At 39.0% G+C, this 22,858-nt stretch overlaps 1 protein-coding gene across 13 annotated transcripts in view; it reads right to left on the bottom strand.

Moving 5' to 3' along the window:
* LOC138761898 (contactin-associated protein-like 5) overlaps nt 1-22,858 on the bottom strand; it is a 1,131,905-nt gene that overhangs the window by 406,746 nt on the left and 702,301 nt on the right. For all 13 annotated transcript variants that reach the window (XM_069934835.1, XM_069934832.1, XM_069934834.1 and 10 more), the window contains one exon: nt 16,313-16,516. In XM_069934835.1, the coding sequence (XP_069790936.1) occupies nt 16,313-16,516 (204 nt within the window). The remainder of the gene's footprint in view (nt 1-16,312; nt 16,517-22,858) is intronic.

Genomic DNA, 22,858 nt, shown 5'->3' with positions numbered 1-22,858 from the left:
CAGCACAGGTTCTGTTCTCACTGCTGCCATCAAGACTTGCACCACCAGGTTCAGGAACAGCTGCAGGCCTTCCCACCATCAGATTCCTCAACATGAAATTCAATCAGGGATTCATTTAAGGCCTCTTATTTGTGCACTTTAATGATGGTCTTTATTCTCTCTGTATTGCACTATATTATTATATGTTGACAGTTTTTTATTTGTTTACATGTATACGCTGTGCACAGTTTTTTTTTTGCACTACCAATTAGTGGTAATTCTGCCTTGCCTGCAGAAAAAGAAATCTCAGGGTTGTATGTGATGTCATGTATTTTCTCTAAAAGTAAATCTGAAATCTCTTATGTCCTATGGACGCTGCAAGATTGGCTGCATTTTGATTTTATCGACTTGCTCCATGACCCTTGTAATCTATTCCTTTACATTGGAAGGTCAACATCTCATGTGCCCATTTCACCACCTTACGTTCTGAGCTGCCAACTTGAGGGAATTTTCAACAGTCTCTTTGTTCCTCCATACTCCCTTAGCCCCTACTATTCATAGGGCATGATTGAACAATTCTTGTTTTTAACTATTACTAATTTCTTTAAGTTGATTTCACCTAGACCATCCAGTCACTCACCAGTTTGAGGTGAATTTTGCAGCTTCTTCAATTAAGCCAGAAGCAAAATATCTTTAATTTTTCTTCCACTTTCACCATCACTCCCTTTCATTATGGTATGGGGCTGATCTTTTTCTCTTTCGTTATCCATAGATAATCGGACCATCTGTTTTTCATTTTTTTTTATTGGCCTACCTCTGCATTCCACTTACCTTTATCACAATACCATGCTGATTTCAGACATTTTCCAATCTTTTGTCTTATTATGATGGGTGGCAGCATTTTAAGCCTTTTTCCTGTCAAATAATATTATTTTCATGATGGGATGGGGACCTGGAGAAAGGAAACAGAGGGATAGGGAAAGAGAGGAAGGCGGGGAGTGGTCTAATGGAAACCAGAGCAGTCAATGTGAATGCCATCTGGTTGGATCCGGTTAATCTCTCTAGGCCCTTTCAAACTGCCATGTAAAATGGGGTTAACCGGTTCTGCAGCAGTTAGAAAGGATCCAACCTGGTCAACCCCATCAGAATCGAACCAGGTCCATGACCTACCTCAGAGGTAATCAAGGAACCCAGTTAAATGTACCTAGGTCTTGTCCACGGCTGATTTGAAAACAAAAATGGCCGACCTGCTTATTCTGGTGACATCAGCACTTGCATGCGTGCACCACCGGGCAACCAACATCTGAACATCCAAAGTACTTCTGGTGAGTGCATGACACGTGATTGAGGGGGAGAGATTGCCCCTTAAATTGCTGGGTTGGTGATTTAATGGGTCCATTCCCCTGCAATTTAAAAGGTTCTTCCAGCATCTTTGCCCCAATATTTGTATCTGGGTCTCAGGTACTGCAGTTTAAAAGGGGCTATTGTCTCCTTTCCTCCAGCTCCCCACCCCTTTCCTTTTCCACTGTGATATAGGCTGCTTCTCCCTCTCTGCTTCTCTCTCCCCTCTCCCTCTTTCCCTATCCTTTTGTCTCCTTTCCCTAGCTCCCCATCCCCTTCCCTCTCCATTCAGAGAGCTATTTCCTTCCCTTATCACTTCTCAGTTTTTCTCTTCTGCCCACCCACCTGAAACCACCCATGTCCTCTTGTCTGTGGGCACGTGCTCCTCCACCCCACCCCCCTCCACTCTCCCATCCTTTAAATTCAGGTGCCTACTTACTTTTTTGCTCATACCTTAGTGAAGGCATCAGACTCAAAATGTTGGTTACATATCTTTGTTACATATTTTAAAATCTTGCCATTGCTGGTTAACTATTGTACCATTTTGTTACCCAATCTCCCATAGACAGCTCCCACCCTTATTTCCTGTATTCAATTATTATTGATGTCAGATAAAAATCACTTCCAAACTTGATGTAATATTCCATCATGTTATAATTATTCTCCCCTAAAGGACCCTTATCCAATAGATCATTAATGAGCATTTTCTCATTGCACAATGTGAAATGCTCCCTCACTGGTTCCTCAACATATTGACTTAATAAACCATTTCTAAAATATGCAATGCATTGGCACTTCAGGCTACTCTCAGTAATTTAGTTTTCCCAATCTTTAAGTAAAGTCTCCCATGATTGTTGCAGTATTCTTGTTGTATAGACCTCTAATATCAGGCCCTACATCATCATTGCTCTGGGGAGCTATATGAAGTTTCTATCAATATTTTCAGTTCATTGCTGTTTCTTATCTACCAAACATATTTACTCTTCTGGGCAGCAGTTTGTGTAGTAGTTAGTGTAATGCCATTATTGCACAAGCAGCCCATGTTTGAATAAGAGGCTATCTGTGAAGTGTTTGCACATTCTTCTTGTGTCCATGGGATGCTCTGATTTTCTCCCATGTTCCAAAAATGTATGGGATTCCTTGGTTAGTTGGTCACATGGTCATATTTGAGGGGTGTAGGCTTGTGGGCCAGAAGGGACTGTTACCATGCTGTATCTCAAAAATGAATTACATTTGATTTTCTGAGCCAAGATCCTTGCTCTCTCCTGCCTTTATCTCCTTCTTAACATCTATTAATTTTTTTCTGATATCTCTGAAATGTATTCTGGAATATTCCATTTCCAACCATGGTCATTGTGCAGCCATATTTCTTAATTCCTTATTTTCTGAAAAGCTGCCTCTGGATCCTTAATACAGTTTTGGATTTCTTTTCACATATCAAAGTTTTTTGAACTATTTAAAAAAAACTTTGGCCAATTAACATTGGATTTAAATAAATTTAAATGGAAAATTATTAAAATAATATTGCTATGATGGCTCCAGTATATCTTATAGAGTTTATCATCCAAACCACAATGCAGCAAACTGCTCCAAATGTTTCTGTGTCAAATAAGCTGTAGTTGTCCATTGTGTGTTCTCTGACACTTTTGTTTATAAATAAATGAGATCACCAGCCAGCCTCAGCATAAAATGAGGGGGCTGATCTTCCTTTCTCCAACACGTCAGTGTTAAGATCCTGGACTCACTGGTGACCAGCGACCTCCAGGTCATTTCAGACATTCATGTTTGGCTGAGTATATGCAGATGTCCAAAGTGAGATAAGCTGAGCTGCAAATAGTTGATAACTGAGTCGATCCTTACAGAAACTCAGCTGTAAATCAGCTCAGTTAGACCAAAGGTGATTGCCAAAGGTAGAATGAAATTGGGCATGATCATTCATCACAGCTCAGCAAAAGTCACCTATTACGTTCCCACAACAAGAAGGAAAATGTTATCAAATGAGGAATATTTGATTCCTCTTGGCTGGTACTTATTGTAATTTAGGAGAATTAGGGGTGATCTCATTGAAACATTTAAAATATTGAAAAGTGTGGCTCGATTAGATGTAGAAAGGTTGTTTTCCATGGTGGGAGAGTCTAGGACAAGAGGGCACAACTTCAGAATTGAAAGGTGCCTGCTTAGAACAGAGATGTGGAGAATCTCTACAGATAGAGGATAGCAAATCTGCGGAATTTGTAGCCATAAGTGGTAGTGGCAATCAAGTTAATGGGTGTATTTAAGACAGTTTCTTGATTAGCCAGGGAATCAAATGTTATGAGGAGAATGGCAGGGAGTGAGGCAGAGTGGGAGAATAGATTAGCTTTTGATTGGATGGTGGGAAAGACAATGGGCTGAATAGCCTATTTCTGCTCCAATCTATTATGATCGTACTATACTCATCAAAGCTAATCCTTTATTCCTTTTCCTTGACAACACCAGCATGGTTCTGATGGTAAAAAGAAACAGACTTCGACTCCAATCAGAGCCCATGTGATGGATCCAGATGCAAGAACAAAGAAAAAGCTACACAGTTCAAGTGGCAAAAATGACCTTGGGTCCTAACATTAACAGTGCAATAAAGTATTTGCTGTGTGGTGTCTTCCATTTCAAAAATGTGGCTGTATTCACTTTAATGTTAACAAACCAAGGTCACATCTTCACCTCTGGTTTTCGCTTAAGCTCAGTATCAGTGGAGAGGTTTGGTGACACAGGCATCATGTCTTTCAGCTGTACAATCTTGCAGAATAACCTACAGATTTTCATCCAATTTAAAAAGGACCTTGTCCAAAACCTGGAGATTAAATATTTTGACTTAAAGAAACATATAGCACAACAGTCATGCCCATTATGGCCATTAATCAAACACAAACGAGCCTGCAGCTGACGTGGACTTTTTACCCCCTCCATAAATCTTCGTCCGCGAAGCCAAGCCAAAGAAAGATCCTATTAACCAGCATTTGATCTATAGTCATAGATGATGTTTCAGAATAAAGGTCTCTGCAAATTAAACAGTGCAAGAAGATATTCCGTGTCTCTAAGAATTCATAATACTAATAAGCAGCATTGATGCATTGTGTATTTATTTAAACCCAACAAATGCTTTATCTATGTATAATCTTTGCCAAAATTTCTTCATCTAGACTTGCTCCAGAGAATTTTGGTACATTACCTGGGTAGCCCTCCTGGGACTCAGGTGTGATCACTGGGGAAATGGTGCTAGAAGCACCTTTGAAACTGCAGGGGATTGATCCATTAAATCACCAATCGGCGATTTAAGCAGGATCCCACCCCCACAATGACATGGTAAGCAACGCACCACACACTCATGGGAACTATCAGTAAATCTCCCCGATCCCCCTCCGGCCATCAGTCGTTACCCCAGTAGTCACCCCCTGCCCCATTAGTCACCACCCACCCTCAATCACCACCAGTCAGTCATGCACCCCCATCAGTCACCATCCCCACCGTCAATTGACACCCAGCCGTCAATTGCGCCCCAAACCCTCCCTCAGCCGTGACCATTGAGCCAACACTGTGAACTGGAGTGACATTCAGAGCAGCAACAAGTTCGCAGCCCCCTACTCTTTCCTCACCCCCCCCCCCCACCATGGCAATGACATCTCTCCCTCCAACCCACCCAGGCCCCATAGCAGTGACCCCTCACTCCCCTCCCCCACTCCCCTGATCGAAGCAGGCACTTAAGCCAGGGGTTTCCCTGTAATGGGAGCACACAAGCACTGACGTCACAGGAGTAACCAGGTTGGCCATTTTTCTGTTCAAGTCTCTGGTGGGCATGACCTAGTTAAGTTTAACTGGGTTCCCTGACTATCTCTGAGATAGGTCAGGGACCCAGTTGGATTAGGACCTTGCTGACCGAATCGGACCCTTTCTAACTGCCGCAAATTGCCCGGTTAACCCCATTTTACATGGCAGCTTGAAAGGGCATTCTGTTACAGCACCAGCAAATAGGTTTCAAATCCCGTGCTGTCTGTAAGGAGTTTGTACATTTTCCCCATGTTTGCTTGGATTTCCTCCAGGTGCTTCAGTTTTCTCCCACCGTCCAAAATGGTAGAGGGGAGTTATAGGTTAATTGGGTAGTAATTGGGTGGCACAGGCTCGTGGGCTGCAAGGGCCTGTTACCCGTGATGTAGGTTTAAATTTAAAAGTATATGACAATCATTAATTTGAAATTCAAATAAGATTGATGGATTTTTAGAGTTAAGGGTATCAAGTGATACAGGGCTAATGATGGATAGTTTCATTGGGATGAATGATCACCCATGAATTTACTAAATCATGAAACAGTCATGAGGGTCTGATCTATTTCATTTGTTTTTATTTGTTGTCTAACAACATCATTCAAACTTGTAAGCAATTATTGCAAAGTCTTCCTTTTTACATTTGAAGATGCAAGCATTAAAATTTAACTTTTGGAGGTGAAAATTTTACTTTGGCTCCTATGCTAACTGTGTATGAAAGCTGCTGAGTATTCAAAAGACAAGGCCGTTAATTGCCTCTGGTTGTTTTAAAATGACATGACTTATGTAAATGAAGTTTATTTGCCACAGCAAATACAATGAACAGTGACCTTTATCATGTTAGAAATGTACTACCATGGAGGTGAAAAGCTGTCATATGCAAGACTAAAGGTTGGGAAGTGGAGCCATTTTTGGACGCAAGCCAAATGGCTTCCATCTGCATTGTAAATTCTTGATCCTGATTCTGCAACATGCGTAGAAATTAAGGACTTTCAGCCCAAGCCAGAGTGACTTGTTATCTCCTCATGATCTTCAGCTACTTTGTTCAGTAAGTCCTTAAACAATGTTGTTTCATTCAACATGGATTTGTTATAATATTGATGAGAAAAAAAACCTCAGTATTTTACTGTGATATAAAATTGGTTTTGTTTAACGTCGTTTCACTTTCCAAGAAAGTATCAACAACCATAAGTGAGGGCCTGTATTCTGCTCTTGTATTTATGCCAGAATGCTCAAGAAATTCTTGCATTTTCTTTCAGCAATGATTAACATTATATCATTTTCAGATAGCACAGTTAACGTAGCAGTTAGCACGATGCTGTTAGGAGCCCAGAGAACCCCAAAACCCAGCAGCAATAGATATCCACCAAGACAAATAGTTACTTAAACAAATATTACTTTTAATTATCTTTAAACATGAAAATAAAATCAAACTTTAACTTATCACTATTGACTTAACCTAACTTAACCCCCCTTCTAATTCTAAGCACACATGAGTAATGTGTGTGTGTAAATTCAGAAAGGTTCTTTGGTTCACAGTCCAATCTCACTTCTCATTCCTCCAAGTTCACTGGTTGCAGGCAATTCTTATACTGTACACAGAATTTAACATTTATAAAGTTCACCAGGCTTTAGTGTGTGTGTAAGTTAAATGGTTACCGCTCAGGAAGGTTCTTGTCAGTTTTCAGAGAGATTTGTTGTTCCACGACATCCACAACTGATGGACTTCCATCAGTCACCTCAGTGTCTTGCTGATGAAATTTGCACTGTCAGGGATCTCCAGATAATAGCCTCTTTCTTTCAGGTCACCACAGAGTTCCTTTTGGTTTAACTTATTCCAAGTGAAACATTAGGCAGCCACTCCTCTCTTCTTGCATGAGCCACAAGAGATTTGAGCAGGCTGTCTTCCAAAAGGCTTTCCATAAGCTTGCCCTGTTCCAGTCCCAGTTGCTTCTGCTGGCTCTCTCTCTGTCTGTGTGTGTGTGTGTGCTTTTAACAGCTCCAGATAGAAGAGCTCCAACACTTTTATCTGTTGCCTTTTGTAATCAACAATCCATTAGTGAAGTCTTCAAAGGTCTTGAAAAAGCTCTGAGGTCCTGATATGTATAGCATGGGGCAGAGCTCCAGTATTTTAAATAAGATCTGTTTTGAAGTGTTTGTATGTAACCAACTCGATCAAACCTTTTCCAATTTATCTCCCAAAAACATATCTATACATATCTATATACTCTGACACAAAGCTATTACATCAAACTCAGTAGACTAAATGTCAAGATTTGATTTAAAATCCTTGGTTCAATAACATGAAAATAAACAGGAAATGCATTAATAAATAAATGGTTTAGACAAGTCAATGCCATAATTCAACTGATTTCATTAAATTAATGAAGCATTCATCATTACGAGTCCAGAGGACTCCAAACCACACCAGCAATAGAAATTCACCAAGAGAAATAGTTACTTAAACAAAAGTTGCTTTTAATTTTCTTTAAACATAAAAACAGGATCAAACTTTAACTTATTACTATTAACTTAAGTTAACCCCATTCTAATTCTAAGTGCACGTGTATGTAATGTGTGCACAAGTTCAGAAAGTTCTTTGATTCACAGTCCAATCTTATTCCTCCAAGTTCACCGGTATCAGGAAATTTTTATACTGTGCACAAAATTTTACATTTATGAATTTTCACTAGGCTCCAGTGAAAAGGTAAATGGTTACCACCCAGTTGCTTTCAGCGAGACATTTGTTTCTCGTTGGACACACACAAACTGATTTCCCACAATCAGTAATTTAGTGTCTAGCCGAAGAAACTTGTTCCATCATGCGTTTTCCAAATTATATCCTCTTCTTCCAGGTCACCACCAAGTTCCTCTTGTTTCCCTTATTTCAGAAGAAGCACTCTAGCTAGCCATTCCCTCTTGTAAGGACTACAAGGATTTTGAACAGGCTGAACTCAGAACTCACAACCTGTCTTCAAAAGGCTTCCAGCTTGTTATGTTCCAGCCTCCAAAAAGACACTGCAGAACTCAGTTTTCCCTCTCTTTCTCTCTTAGAGAAAGCCTGTTTGGTCTTTTTTCTTTCTATTTCCAAAACCACATGACCCCTCTTCAAACAGCAAACTGCAAGCAGACAGATTTCTGGCACTATCATCAGTTTCTGCCTGGGCATTCAAAATTTTGCTTTCAAAATAAAATTCCATTTACTCCACAGCATCAGTCAAATTAACACCTACTTGTGAAGTCTCTATAAGCATTCTTCAAAGTTTCTGTAAAGTCACTGTGGACATGAAAGCTCCTTATGCATAGTTCTTGCATTTTAAATGAGATGTCTTTGTGAAGAGTTACAGTCTTTTTGTGAAGTGACCTACACACTAAACCCCCAAAATCTATCTCTTTTAAAGACATATTTAAATATAATATAATATAACCTATCACATAATTAAAATGAACCATTCTCAATTTTGATTCATGCTACTGTTAAATAAAGGTGAGCTTTTGTTTTAATCCAGTGCAACAATTAATTTTGAGAATTCTCAGTTGCTGATCCCAGGCGAAGAGTTCTTACTATCAACTCTCCTTCCTGAACAAAGAATAAGAAGGCATATTTCTCTCATCAATGTGCTGGCAACATTTCCCGCATTGTCTGAGAAGGTCTCGCTCGTTGAGGACCCCTTTTATGCTGCACACAGCATCTTTCAACTGCTCACATTGGGGAAATGATATAGGAGTATCAGAGCCAGCACCACCAGGCGGAGGAACGGTATCTTCCTACGGACAGTGAGAATGCTGAATGGCTAAAGGAACTGTTCACTCTTACCAACCTAGACTCTCATATGTTAAATACAATATTGTTTTTTATTTGTATAAATGAAGTACTTTCCCTGGATATATATTATTATTCTGTATATGTGTTATATCTGGTTGTGTGTTTTCATGTTTTGCACCAAGGACCAGAGAATGCTGTTTCATCAAGTCATATTTGTACAATCAGATAATAAATTTGACTTGACTTGGCTTGATGTTGGGATAGATCAAAGGATCATTGAGTCTGCTCCTCCATTCGAATCATGGGTTATGTATTCTTCCTCTTAATCCCTTTTTCCTGCCATCTCCCCATAAGCTTTGACACCTTATTAATCAAGAACCTCTTAATCTCCACATTAAATATATCCAGTTGGTTTCTACAATTGTCTTTTGGCAATAAATTCCACAGATGAAGAAATCTGCCTTCATCTCTGTCCTAAAAGAACATCAGTGCCTTTTGTTCCTAGATTCACCGACATCTTCTCCTCATCCATTGCTTTCAATATTCAATAGGTTTAAATGAGATCCACCTATTTTTTTTCTGAATTCCAGTAAAAACAGGCCCAGAGCCATCAAATGTTCCTTATAGGTTAATGCTCTCATCCCCATGATCATTTTTATGAACCTTCTCTAATGCCAGTATATCCTTCCTTAGATATGGGGCCCAAAATTTTTTAACATGTGTATATTGGGCTGCTGAATAAGTGTTTAATATCATGATCCAGAGATGTCTTCACCATCTTAGTGGAAGTTAATTATATTCAAAATGGACATGATCCATCAAAGCATTTAATCATAATTGAAGAGAATTCTTCTGGAGTACAGTAATGGGCATTTTACAACCCATTCTCTCATGTGCCCATTAGCTCCCTATAATTCTCCAACCACTTACTCTACCAGATGGTAATTCACAATAACAGATTAGGTTGGCCTATGTCTACTTCTATTTGGTATGTTCAAACCCTTCATAAGTCCAAAAAACTCCATTTCATCTCTCTTTAAATCTTCCATAAGCTTGCGCTGAACACCACTCCTGTCACTTTTCTTTCCACAGATGTGTGCTTTTGTGGAATATTTATTTTTAAAAAAAATATTTTTATTAATTTGATAGAGAAAAATATTATGTATATATTGTTTTGATATTAATTATATCACTTTTAAACAATACAGAATACAAATAAAATATAGTGACAGATTATAGATATGTTTTGGGGAGATAAATTGGGTCAGGTTTTTTTCGTGTAGGTCACTTATAAACACTTTAAAACAGATTTTATCTAAAATACTAGAGCTCTGCTCATGCTAGACAGTCCGGCTCCAAGAGTCTTTGCAAAAACTTTGGAAAGTGCCCAATAAACTTCACTAATGGATTGTTGTTTACAAAAAGGCAACAGATGAAAGAACTCGTCGGAGCTGCTGGCTGTCTGGAGTGCAGCTTGCTGTTCTAAGAGGGTCATGTGGTTTTTGCAAGCAGAGAGAGCTGAACTGCTTTTTCTCTCTCTCTGTGTGTGGGTGGGTGGGTGGGTGGGGGTGTGGGTGGGTGGGTGGGTGGGTGGGTGGGTGGGTGGGGGTGTGGGTGGGTGGGTGGGTGGGTGGGGGTGTCAGAGAGAGAGAGAGGGAGAGGGAGAATTGAGTTCTGCAGAGTTACAGTCAGTAGCAGCAGCTGGGACTGGAACAGGACAAGCTCATAAGCTTGTGGAAAAACCCCATTTGGAAGACAGGGTGTGAGTGCTTAGTGCAGCCTGGACAAAGCCCTTGTGGTTCATACAAGAGGAGAGGACTGGCTGCCTAATAGTTCACTTGAAATAAGCGAAACAAAAAGGATCACTGGTGACGTGAAAGAAAGAGGTGATCATCTGGAAAACCCTGATGGGGCAAGTTTCTTCAGCAAGACACTGAGGTGGCTGATTAGAAGGGATCAGTTTGTGTCCTGGAACAACAAATCTATCTGAAAGCTGACAAGAACCTTCTTGAGTGGTAACGATTTACCTTTCAAGCACCAAAGCCAGGTGAACTTCACATGTTAAATACTATGCACAGTATAAGAATTGTTTGCAACTACTGAACTTGGAGGAATGAAAAGTGAGATTGGACTGTGAACCAAATAACTTTTCTGAACTTAAACTGCACATTACATACACGTGCACTTAGAATTAAAAGGGGGTTATCAGTTAGAGTTTGATCTTGTTTTCATGTTTAAAGAAAATTAAAAGCAACTTTTGTTTAAGTAACGATTTGTCTTGGTGAATTTCTATTGCTGCTGGGTTTTGGGGTCTTCTGGGCTCATAACAATATACATGGTCTAATATAATTCTCAAAAAATGTGAAAAATCCTTATGAGAATACCACTGAGACTGATATATACATTATTATATAAATAGACTAACTTCTTCTAGTTGTAGGAAAATATCAAAGAAATAAGAAAAAAGTAAAAAAGGAAGAGAAAACCCCATACTAATCTAACCCCTCCCACTAAACACAGTCACTGGCAAATAAATGGTAAAGAATCAAGTATTGGCTCTCGGACATTGGATATAAAATCCCCAGAGCCCCCCTGAATAATCACGATAACTGTCCATGCACAGGCCCCATATCTTGTCAAATTCAACCACTTCTCCAAGTTCACTGGTATCAGGCAATTCTCATACTGTACATAGATTTATGAATTTTCATCAGGTTCTGGTGCTTAAAATTACATAGTTACTGCTCAGGAAGGGCCTAGTTGGTTTCAGAGAGAGATTTGTTGCTCATTGGACAAACACAATCTGATTTCCTCCACTCAGTGACTTTAGTGTCTTACTGAAGAAACTTGCCCCATCAGGGTTTTCCAAATGATAACCTCTTCTTCCAGGTCACCACAGAGTTCCCTTTGTTTCCCTTATTTCAGGAAAAACACTTTAGCCAGCCATTTCCTCTTGTAAGAACTACAAGGGTTTTTATTAGAGGCTAAACTCAGAACTCAAACCATATTTCAACAAACCTGCCAGCTTGTCATGTTGCAGCTTCAATTGCTACTGTAGAACCGACTTCTCTCTCAGAGAAGAATCTGGTTTTTTCTTTCCCCTCTTGCTGCTTGTAAAAACCAGAACTCCTTGCAGGGCTCAAAACCCAATCCTTGAAAGATCTTTATCAGCACTTGAGCCCAGACTTTTCATTTGCACCTACTTTTGAAGTTCTTTCCGAAAGCAGTTCCATTGTCTTAGCAAAAATCATTGGTGCCTGAATGTCAATCTTTAGCAAAGCTCTTGTATTTTAAATGAGATGTGAAGCGTAAATATCTATGAAGTTACCTACACTAAATGCCCCACAATCTATCTCTTTTAAACACATTTATACAGTAGCAACATAATATAACCAGTAACACCTTCCAATATTTAGCCGTATGAAGTAATCAAGAGGCCAAATGATATTTTGGCCTTTCTGATGAGAGAATTTGAGTACAGGAGTGAAGATATAGGTTAGAGACCTGAACAATTGCATACACTTTGCATTTTGGCTCCAAAACATGAAGTATTTACTTGCCATTCAGGGAGTTCACCGAAGATTTCTATCAGCCAAAATACTTAATTGTGTGTCATCAACAAACAATGAATGAATACCTCACTTCCTGAGGAGCCAAAAATTCAGGATCATGCATTCAGAATAACAATTTTCTGGTTCTCTCTAGTCCACACTCTATTAAATAATTGACAGAGAGGGTTTGATAGATTTGACCCATTCACAGATTCCTCTAGTCAGTGACTCAATCCCACGGGGTTGTGGAGGCTCAGACACTGAATCCATTTTTGAATTTTAAGGGAATCATGGGACCTGGGGACAGGACAAGGAAGTGTATTTGATGTTGAATGGTTAAAAAAAAAGGATCAAAAAGCAAGATAACTGAGTTTTCCTCTAAATCTCATGTGTTTTGAATACTAATTCAATTAAAAAAAAACTGTCAAATTTCTTTCTATCTCCCTTCTAGGTTGTTAATACCAAATCATAACAGTTTCCCCATTCACTTCTCCCTGGATCATTGAGAAGTGACTTTAATCCTGTGTCATGACCCACCTGCCACTGGAAACAATGGGAAACAAGATGGCTGCAGATGCTGAAAAATTGGAGCCACACATAAAGCCTTCGAGGTAATCAGAGGGTTATGCAGCACCTGTGGAAGGCATACACAGTCAATGTTTCAGGCCATAACCCTTCTGATGAAGAGTTTGAACTTGAAATGTTCACAGTCTATCGCCTTCCATTGATGCTATCTGACCTGTTGAGTGCCTCCACTGTTTTGTGTCATGCTAGTGGAAAAAATTCCCTCCACTTAGCCCATCAAACTCTTTGTATTGAAGACCTCTGCTAAATCCCTCTTCACACTTCTCTGAAGAAAGGAGAGCAAATGTAGACCCCATTGGTGGCTCAATTTTTCATAGGTGACGCATCAGCTCACCGTGATTGGCGCCATACATCACATCACTCAGAAAGTGGTGTGTAGAAGCTACACATATCAGACAAATGGATGTTTCAAGCCACTTCTCCAAATCAAATGTATTCTTTTGGCTACTTAAATGCTGGCTATGGTGAATGGCTGGGTGGATTAATTCCATCAGTTCTCATCTTAATTTCGACACCAAGAAAGAAAAAAAAAATGGCCTAATCCTTGATGGGTGTGCCTTTAGATACCAAGATTTGATGTGAGGAAAGAGAAGCTGGCAGGACTCAACAGGTCAGGCAGCATCCATGGATAGAAAAGGCCAGTGTAAGTTCCCGGTCAGGACCTTTTTTTTTTTAAGGGCCCTAATTTTTCAAAAATGTCTCAAGATTCCAGCATCTGCCATTCCTGTACATCAGCAAGATCCTTTGTTCTGGAATCCATACGCTCTCTCTTTCTTTTGCTGTCCCTTTTCACATTTTATAAGATCATAGCACAGAAGGAGGCCATTTAGTCTCTCCCAGCTCCCAGTGAAGCGTCCTGTCAGTTATATTCCCTTAGTTTTTTTTTGCCACAGCTCTGCAAAATTGCAAGTACGCTCAATATTACGAAGATTTTTTTTTTCATTTTCCCTTTGTATTTTTACCCAAAATATTCAGTTTGCATCTTCCACCAGTCATTGAACTATATACTATGAGAAGAATACCCTTTCTTCCAAATTAAGCAAACCACTCAAATCTCCTCCAACTTCCCAGCTGATTGAAGAACAACCATAGATAGGGAAATACAGCTTGAGGAGATCACTGAAAGGAGTTGTGTTCAGAGCTGGAGCTTGGTCAATGTGAGCTTATGGAGACAGAGTCAAAGAGCAAGGAAACAGGCCCTTTGGTTCAATTGTCCGTGCACTGACCATTAGACATAAAAAAATCATTCACTAATGTCATGTTATTCTCACCCACTGGAATAAATTTGATGAAGAATGATACTGTCACACTGTGAAAGAAAGTTTGTGTTGCAAACATAGATGGCAAACAGTCTGTTATAATATGGTATCTATTTAGCAAGATATTATTTAGAAATTAAACTTTATCTGTAGTCAACAGTGCCTGGCAGTATTTGTTGACACCAACAGTGAACATTGATGCATTCTTCAAGTTATTTAGAAACTAAATTGTAGCTTTAACCATAGTCAAGTTCATTAACAATGGTCATTGACACTGTACTTCATATTAGATAAAATGAATATTTTAATGCAAAAAAATTGTAGTAAAGGTCTTGATATATTTTTTGACAATTTTATTCATCTGTACACTTTGTTTGTTTCTCTGTATGTACACATGCTTTTAGAAGTAGATTTCAGAGTTAGTAAGCAGCGGAAAGTGTCGCATACACTCCAGGCTGTATCATGTGAAATAAAGTCTGTGAAATGATACTCGAGGACTCAGTTAATTTCATTGACACCATCAACAATGTGCCCCTAGATACGACAACTCACCCACACTAGGAGTTATGAACAGCAGCCAATTAACCTACCAATCCTCATGTCTTTCAGCTGTAGGGCAAAACAGAAGTACGCAAGATAATCCGGCGTAGTCACAGGGAGAACGTGCAAACTACATATGGACTGTTCTGGAGATTAGAACAGAATCTGGGTCACTGAGCAAGGAGGCAGTTGTTTTACTTGCTGTGTAATTGTCATCTATAAAGATGCGTAGTTACAGTTAGAGAGTAAATCTGTGCACGCTCATTAGTATATAAAAGTTATCCTAGTGAATAACATTTTCCGTTATATTACTTTCAGTAGTTTCTTGTAATATATATTTATTGTCCCTTTACGTGTACAATTTTGTTTGCTGTGCTGATTAGGGACATTTAGCATTTGAGAGTGCTGTTTTGTTTTGCTCTGCCACTTTAACTATTGAATAGGTCCAGCCAAATTCAGAATAACTAGCAATAAATGCACAAAATAGCTGGAGAAAGATATATGACCAACATTTTGGGCTTGAGCCTTTCATTAAGAAATGAGCCAAAAATAGGCAAGAATCTGAATACAAAGGTAGGGAAGAAGGGGCAGGGCATGGTTGTAGAGCTTGAAAGTGACTCTCACGGAACTCCCTTTCAAGAGAGGAGAACTTCAGGCATCCTTTGAAGATATTTTGCAGTGGGGCAGCAAAATGGAGTCAGATACTGGGAATGTAGTAAATACAGAAATGTGTTGGGTACACTCAGCAGGCCCTGCCACATCCATGGGAGGCAAAGATGTATAACCAACATTTCAAGATTGAGCCCATCATCTAAATTTATTTTTAGACAAAAAAAAACAGGCCATTTCGGCCCACAAGGCCATGTTGCCCAATTGCACCCAAATAACATACACCCCCAGTAAGTTTTGAGCAGGAGGGGGGGAAGAACTGGAGACCCTGGGGAAAATCCATACAGACCCAAGGATTATGTACCCACTCCTTATAGACAGCATGGGATTCGAACCTCTTTCCTGATCACTGACGCTGTAACAGCGTTGTTAGTTACCAACAAACTGTGCAGTTACCAACAAAGGATGGAGCTGGTGGTGTGTGATTGGCGCAGAAATCCATAGATTTGTTCATCCCACTACTTGGTTGAAGGAAATTTCAAATCATCCAACATGTGGTGTCAAGTAAGTAGTTGTAAAGCCTCAAAAACCACAATATAAACAGTTGCACAGACTCACTGGGCTGAATGAACTGTTTCTGTACCTAGTCTCCAATGTAATTTACTGTGACTTTTACCTCCCTTCAAACCCAAGGCAAATTTGGGTGTTTTGTTTTCAACACACTGGTAGATGATCGGCTGTTCAGTCCATTGCACTACACCATGAGTGTCAAAGAGCAGATTCACAGTAATCAGTACATCATACCAGCAGAGGGAAGGAATATTGCATTTGGCAATTAAGGGCCACATTGACAACTCAATTACAGCTGCCAGCAGCAACACTTACCTGGTGTGTTCAGGAGCCGAGAGTTCTTACAGTGGTAGGCAATCTCCTGCTCACAGTGATCCATGATGCTAATCATGGTCCGCAGTTGTTTCATACTGGCACTATAGTTGAAGGACGCAATGTACGGCCTGTCGACATTGGGAGAACCTTGCAGTCTTGTTTCTCTCATGCTGTTGTGCTGAATTATCGTCCAGGTTCCATCTTCTGTCAATATAATGAGAACAAGACGTTAATGGGCTATTACAGTCTGGTACAAGAGTGCTAAACAGTAAAATCAATTGGTGTTTTACCCGGGAACAATTTGTCGACATTATGATTATGCACTTCCTTTTTGAGCTGCTGCCTGGTGAATTTAAACTGGCATTTATTCATTTAACATCCTTTCACTTTGTTACAATCATACATTGCCTTCGGCACAAACCCACAATCCACACTCCTAGAGTCAGCCTGAACCACTCTTTCCCCAATAACACTGCATTTGGTTAATGCAGACTATAAATCAGTCTATCAGTTCCAGGGATATCAAATTTAATTTTCTATTGTGTAACATAGAATTTGCATCACAGAAATAGGCCATGTTCCCAATGTATTTATTGTTGTATTAATGCCCTTTATTTACTCCCTTGAACTACATAACCTCTTTTTTCTTCCTTACCCATCTACTAACTATATTCAGGCAGTCAGCAGGACTGGCAAGTCCAATAACATTTAAATATGATAAATACTAATACTATACAATGCACATTTGCATAATACTACAGTCTACATTTTTTTTGCATTTTTGTGCTTACATGTGGGTTTATATTCCTGGATAGCACACAATCACGTTTCCCCCAACTATACAGTATATTGGGATGAACAAGGTCATTGTCTTCAGTATCTTGGTATGTGACAATTATAAATAGAATATAACCCCTGTTATCTGGAATTCTAGCAATGAGCAACCTCAAGCAACTGGGAAAGAAGAAAAAAAAAAATCAATAAATAAGATTTTACATTAAAAAAAATCAGTTTTAAATTGGTGAAAATGGGAGCAAATATTTAGCCAGGCGGAGGGCCTTGGTCGTGCTTTGTTCGTAGCAGCTGTTTGTTGTGTGAAACAGCAATGGCGTCACCCAAGATGAAGAGCTGGTTGATGCTGCTCACCATTTGGGTGATTTTCTTGTAAAGGTCCATTTTTATTAGCATAGTATTAAATATATTAGTAAAACTTTATCTGTAAATTTGGGGAGGGAGAATTATTATCTATAACGTTATTGTTTGCCTTTCGGGAAGTTCCATGGAGGGGGAGGAGCCTGCAGAAGCAGTGATGGTTAAGTTTTCAAGAATGTGACAAAATAAAGTCAATGCAAGTGAAATACAGAATTTTATTTTCATCTTTTAAACAGTTTATTCTCAATGGAAGTGTATTAGTGCATTCGTGGGTCTCAAACAACCAGAATGGCATCTACCATTCTCTGAAGGTGCTGGATACCAGAGATTTTACTGTAATTCAATTCAATTTATTGCCATCCCTGTTTGTCCCTGAGAAGGTGAGTTTTCTTCTTTAACAGCTGTAGAACATCTGGAGAAGGAGCTCCTGCAGTTGACAGATTAGAATTTTAGAACTGGTAGTGAAGAAGGAATGGCACAGCATAACTAAAACAGATGATACTTGACTCGAAGGGGAACCTTCATGTGACGAAACAAAATGTTATTTGCTTCAACTTCATCCCATGGTAAGCAGTTCCAATTTCTAACCACACACTTACATGTGCATATGCTCACACTAAAATATTCTCCCTGGATTTCAACAGAATCTGTTGGATACAGTTTCTACATTTTTCAAGAGATCCAAACTGAACCTAACTTTACACCCTTTGCACCTGATCCCCATCAACCACGTAACACATGAATTAATTTAAAGACTACTTTTCTGTGAATCATCATTAACAATTTTAAAGTAAAAAGCCCCATCCTTGTCAAGCTTTCACTGGTGGAGATGACCTCTCAGGTTTGGATCATCCTTGCAAATCTTTTGAACACCTTCTTCAATATCATTTTGCACCATTAGACCAGTAGAAATGACCATTTGGCAGGGTAAACAGCCCTTTATAAATAAAGCCAGTCTTCAAAAGACTAAAAGGAATGGAGGATTATCACCTCCAAATTTTAGATTTTAGTACTGGGCGATTAATACATGCAATCTACTTTCATTATTACATTTTGATAAATTAGTTAATCGCCCTTCTTGGTTAGAAATTGAACTGACGTTTTCTAAAAAATTCATCTATGTTCGCAATTTTAGGTTCCTTTTTATCCTTTTCCTTTTCTAAATTGACACATAATCCGATAATGAGAAATAGGTTGAGATTATGGGCTCAATTTAGAACTTTTTTGGTTATAGTTTTTTTTCTTGGTAGTCCCATTACAGATAACCATCTTTTTCAGCCTTCTGTGCAGGCCTTAAGGAATGGTATAGATTAGGTATTAAAAGTTATAAAAGATCTTTTTGTTCAAGATAACTTTGCCTCTTTTCAACAACTGTCAGCAAAATTTAATCTTTCCAATATTTTATTTTAGATATTTACAAGTTTGGCAACTTGTCCAAGCTTTTGGATTTTCCTCGAATCTCAAATACAAAAATTTTGATTTATTTTTTAAACTTGTAGTTCATTCATGGTGGATTATTATCAGGGATTATAACAACATACTGGATTTAAAAATCAGCCTCAATGGTCAGGATTAAGAATGATTGGGAACGTGATTTGAATGTAACATTTTCAGATTAAGACTAATAACTCTATTCTTAGCTTGACCAATAGTTCCCCATTTTGTTCAAGGCATTGTTTATTACAATTTAAGGTGGTACATAGAAAACACATGCCCAAACTCAAATATTTCATTTTTATGTAGATATTAATCCACTATGTGAGAAGTGTAAAACTTTTGAAGCTTCACTGATTCATGTGAAGTGACCCAATTTAGGAAGATTTTGGGAAAATATTTTCCAAATTTGTCAATGATTTTCAAGATCAAAACAGAACCATGTCCTTTAATTGCCTTGTTTGGCTTTTCTCATGAAACAAATATACTTATATCTGGAACCCAGGAGAAAATTTTGGTTTTATCACATTGATAGTCAGATGAACAATTTTAATGAAATGGAAAGATGATTCTTCACCTTCTCATACACATATGATTACATGATGTAATGTCCTATTTCAGCTTGGAGAAAATTAGATACAATATTAAGATTCAATTTGAAAAGATGTGGGGCCCATTCATAGAATATTATCATGATTGGAAGATTTAAGATGTTTGGATGCTCCAGAGATTCTCTGTCTAGGGTCTCAATTTGATCCATATTTTTACATTACCTCCTACAAGGTAACCTTGATTAGAGGGAGGGGATAGATTAGATTTAGTTTTAAGTTTTTGTTTTAATCTTTAAAAAAAAAAATAATCTTTTTATTAACTTGTTAAATATGTGTTTAAATAAGGTGGTCATAGATCATTTCAATAAATTAGACAGAATTTATCTTTTCTTAGATCAAGGGATAGTCTAATGTAGTTTTACTTATTTTCTTTCCATATGTATATGATTTTTTTTTGTTTTATTAAAGACTATGTTTGTAGAATTTATGTCAAACTCAAAAATATTTTGAAAAGAAAGAAATTACCTAACCAAGGTTCTGTACAATATTGCTTTAAAATATATTGCAGCAGAAACAAACCCCATGCCTGTTAATAACTGATGTCTGACGGATTTTTTTTGGGACCCTCAAGCATAAAACACAAGACCATACATTTATCTACTCATCTCGAGTCTAACCTGAACCAACGGGGAATTGCTCCACCAGAAATATGCACAGGGTTGAATATCTGTTTCTCATTGAATAAGCCCTTTGCAAATGATCTTCACTTAACTTTGTTGTGGAAGAAACATGGTTTTTTAAAAAAGATTTTGGGTTTGTAAAAATACTTTTCTTAAAAAATTTTTGATGATTTTAATTTAGAGTTACAGCATGGTAACAGATCCTTCTGGCTGACTTACAAGGACGTTAGCAAGAGTGGAGAAAATACAGGGTGAAATTGGCCAGCTGAGGTACTTTTTTTTTCCTGAATCATCGGTGCTTAAAAGGGAAGCTGATAACTAGGAGACATGGATTTATATTTAAAAAAAATTATTTAGAGATACAGCACAATAACAGGCCCTTCTGGACCACAAGCTCCTGTTATCCACATACACCAATGAACTTTATGTTTTTGGAGGGTGGGAAGAAACTGGAACAAGCGGACGAAGAGAATGTACAGACTCCTTGTAGACAGCACCAAATTCGAACACAAGTCACTGGGCTAAACTCTACATTTAACTATGCTACCCTTAAGGAGCTTTTTAGGATTTGTGAGGAGTTGATGATTATTACTTCACCCAGAGTGACATTGTCTTCATGTTACTAACTGAAAGCTAGAGAAAAACTGAAGCCTTGGGACATTTAAATGCCTTTGAGACAATCACTTTTAAGACTGAGATCTGGAGAGCAGGATGACATACAATTTTTTTTTATTGGGGAGAAATAGAAACAAGGATCTGACTTTATTTTATGCCAGAAATTTGGACAATTTCAAGAATTCCCTCAAGTTCCTGAAGAAAGTAGCTGCCACCACATTCTCTCTCCTTTGGCAATCCATCAGGGAGAGTTTGATGGGGCTCTTTATCCATAATTAAAACAGAAACTAGAAACATAGAAGATAGGAGCAGGAGTAGGTCATTCGACACAGCGAGCCTGCTCCGCCATTCAACGAGATCATGGCTGATCTTAAAGTTCAGTACCCCGTCCCCGCCTTCTCTCTGTAACCTTTAATACCCTTATACTGAAGAAATATATCTAATTCCCTCTTAAATATATTTAATGAACCTGCCTCTACTGCTCTCTGTGGCAATGAATTCCACAGATTCAGCACCCTCTGGGTATAGAAATTCCTTCTCATCTCGGTCCTAAATGGTTTGCCTATTATCCTCAAACCATGGCCCCGGGTTCTGGATTTTCCCATCATTGGAAACATCCCATCTGCATCCGTTCTGTCCAGTCCTGCCAGAATTTTATATGTCTCTATGAGATCCCCTCTCAATCTTCTAAACTCCAGCGAGTACAATCCCAATTTGCGCAATCTTTCCTCATAAGTCATTCCTGCCATTCCAGGTATCAGCCTGGTGAATCGCCTCTGCACTCCCTCCATTGCAAGAACATCCTTCCTTAGATAAGGTGACCAAAACTGCACACAATACTCCAGGTGGGGTCTCACCAAGGCCCTGTACAGCTGCAGTAAGGTATCCTTGTTCCTATACTCAAACCCTCTTGATATGAAGGCCAACATACCATTTGCCTTTTTAACCGCCTGCTGTACCTGCATGCTCGCCTTCAGAGACTGATGTACAAGTACCCCTAGATCTCTCTGCACTTCCCCATCTCTTAATCTATTGCCATTCAAATAGTAATCTGCCCTCCGGTTTGTATTACCAAAGTGGATAACCTCACATTTATCCACATTGTAATACATTTGCCATGTCTCTGCCCAGTCCCTCAATTTATCCAAATCACACTGGAGCTTCCTGACCCCCTCTTCCGTGCACACAACCCCTCCTAGCTTAGTGTCATCTGCAAATTTGGAGATATTACATCCAATCCCCTCATCCAGATCATTAATGTAAATTGTGAACAGCTGGGGTCCCAGTACAGATCCCTGTGGTACCCCACTGGTCACCGCCTGCCACTCAGAAAATGAGCCATTTATCCCAACTCTCTGTCATCTACCTGCCAGCCAGTTCTCAATCCACATCAATACTTTGCCCCCAATCCCATGAGCCTTGATTTTGGAAGCCAGTAGTTTATGTGGGACCTTATCGAAGGCCTTTTGGAAGTCCAGTTACACCACATCCACTGGCTCTCCCCCATCTATTTTACCTGTCACCATCTCAAAGAATTCCAATAGATTTGTCAAGCACGATTTACCTTTTGTAAATCCATGTTGGCTCCGTCCGATCCCTTCTCTGCTAGTCATATGCTCTGCTATTACATCCTTAATAATGGATTCCATCATTTTGCCCACTACTGATGTAAGGCTCACAGGCCGATAATTCCCCGCTTTTTCTCTACCCCCTTTTTAAATAGTGGGGTAACATTAGCTACCATCCAATCCATGGGTACTGATCCTGAGTCTATCGAGTTCTGGAAAATAATTCTTAAAGCATCTGCTATCTCAATGGCCACTTCCTTAAGTACCCTAGGATGTAGATTATCAGGCCCTTGGGATTTATCTGCCTTCAATCCCATCAATTTCCCCAAGACCATGTCCTTAGAGATACTGATTTCTTTCAGTTCCACCCTTGCATTAGTCTCTATGTTTCCCAACATCCTTGGGAAGTTATTTGTATCCTCTCTTGTAAAAACAGAACTAAAGTAAGAATTTAATTGGTCTGCCATTTCCTTATTCCCCATTATATATTCCCCTGATTCCGACTGCAAAGGACCTACTCTGGATTTCACCAATCTTTTCCTCTTG

The sequence above is a fragment of the Narcine bancroftii genome, chromosome 4, assembly GCF_036971445.1.
Source record: "Narcine bancroftii isolate sNarBan1 chromosome 4, sNarBan1.hap1, whole genome shotgun sequence".
NCBI classification, from domain to species: Eukaryota; Metazoa; Chordata; class Chondrichthyes; order Torpediniformes; family Narcinidae; genus Narcine; species Narcine bancroftii.
This window is presented reverse-complemented; position numbering and strand designations above follow the sequence as displayed.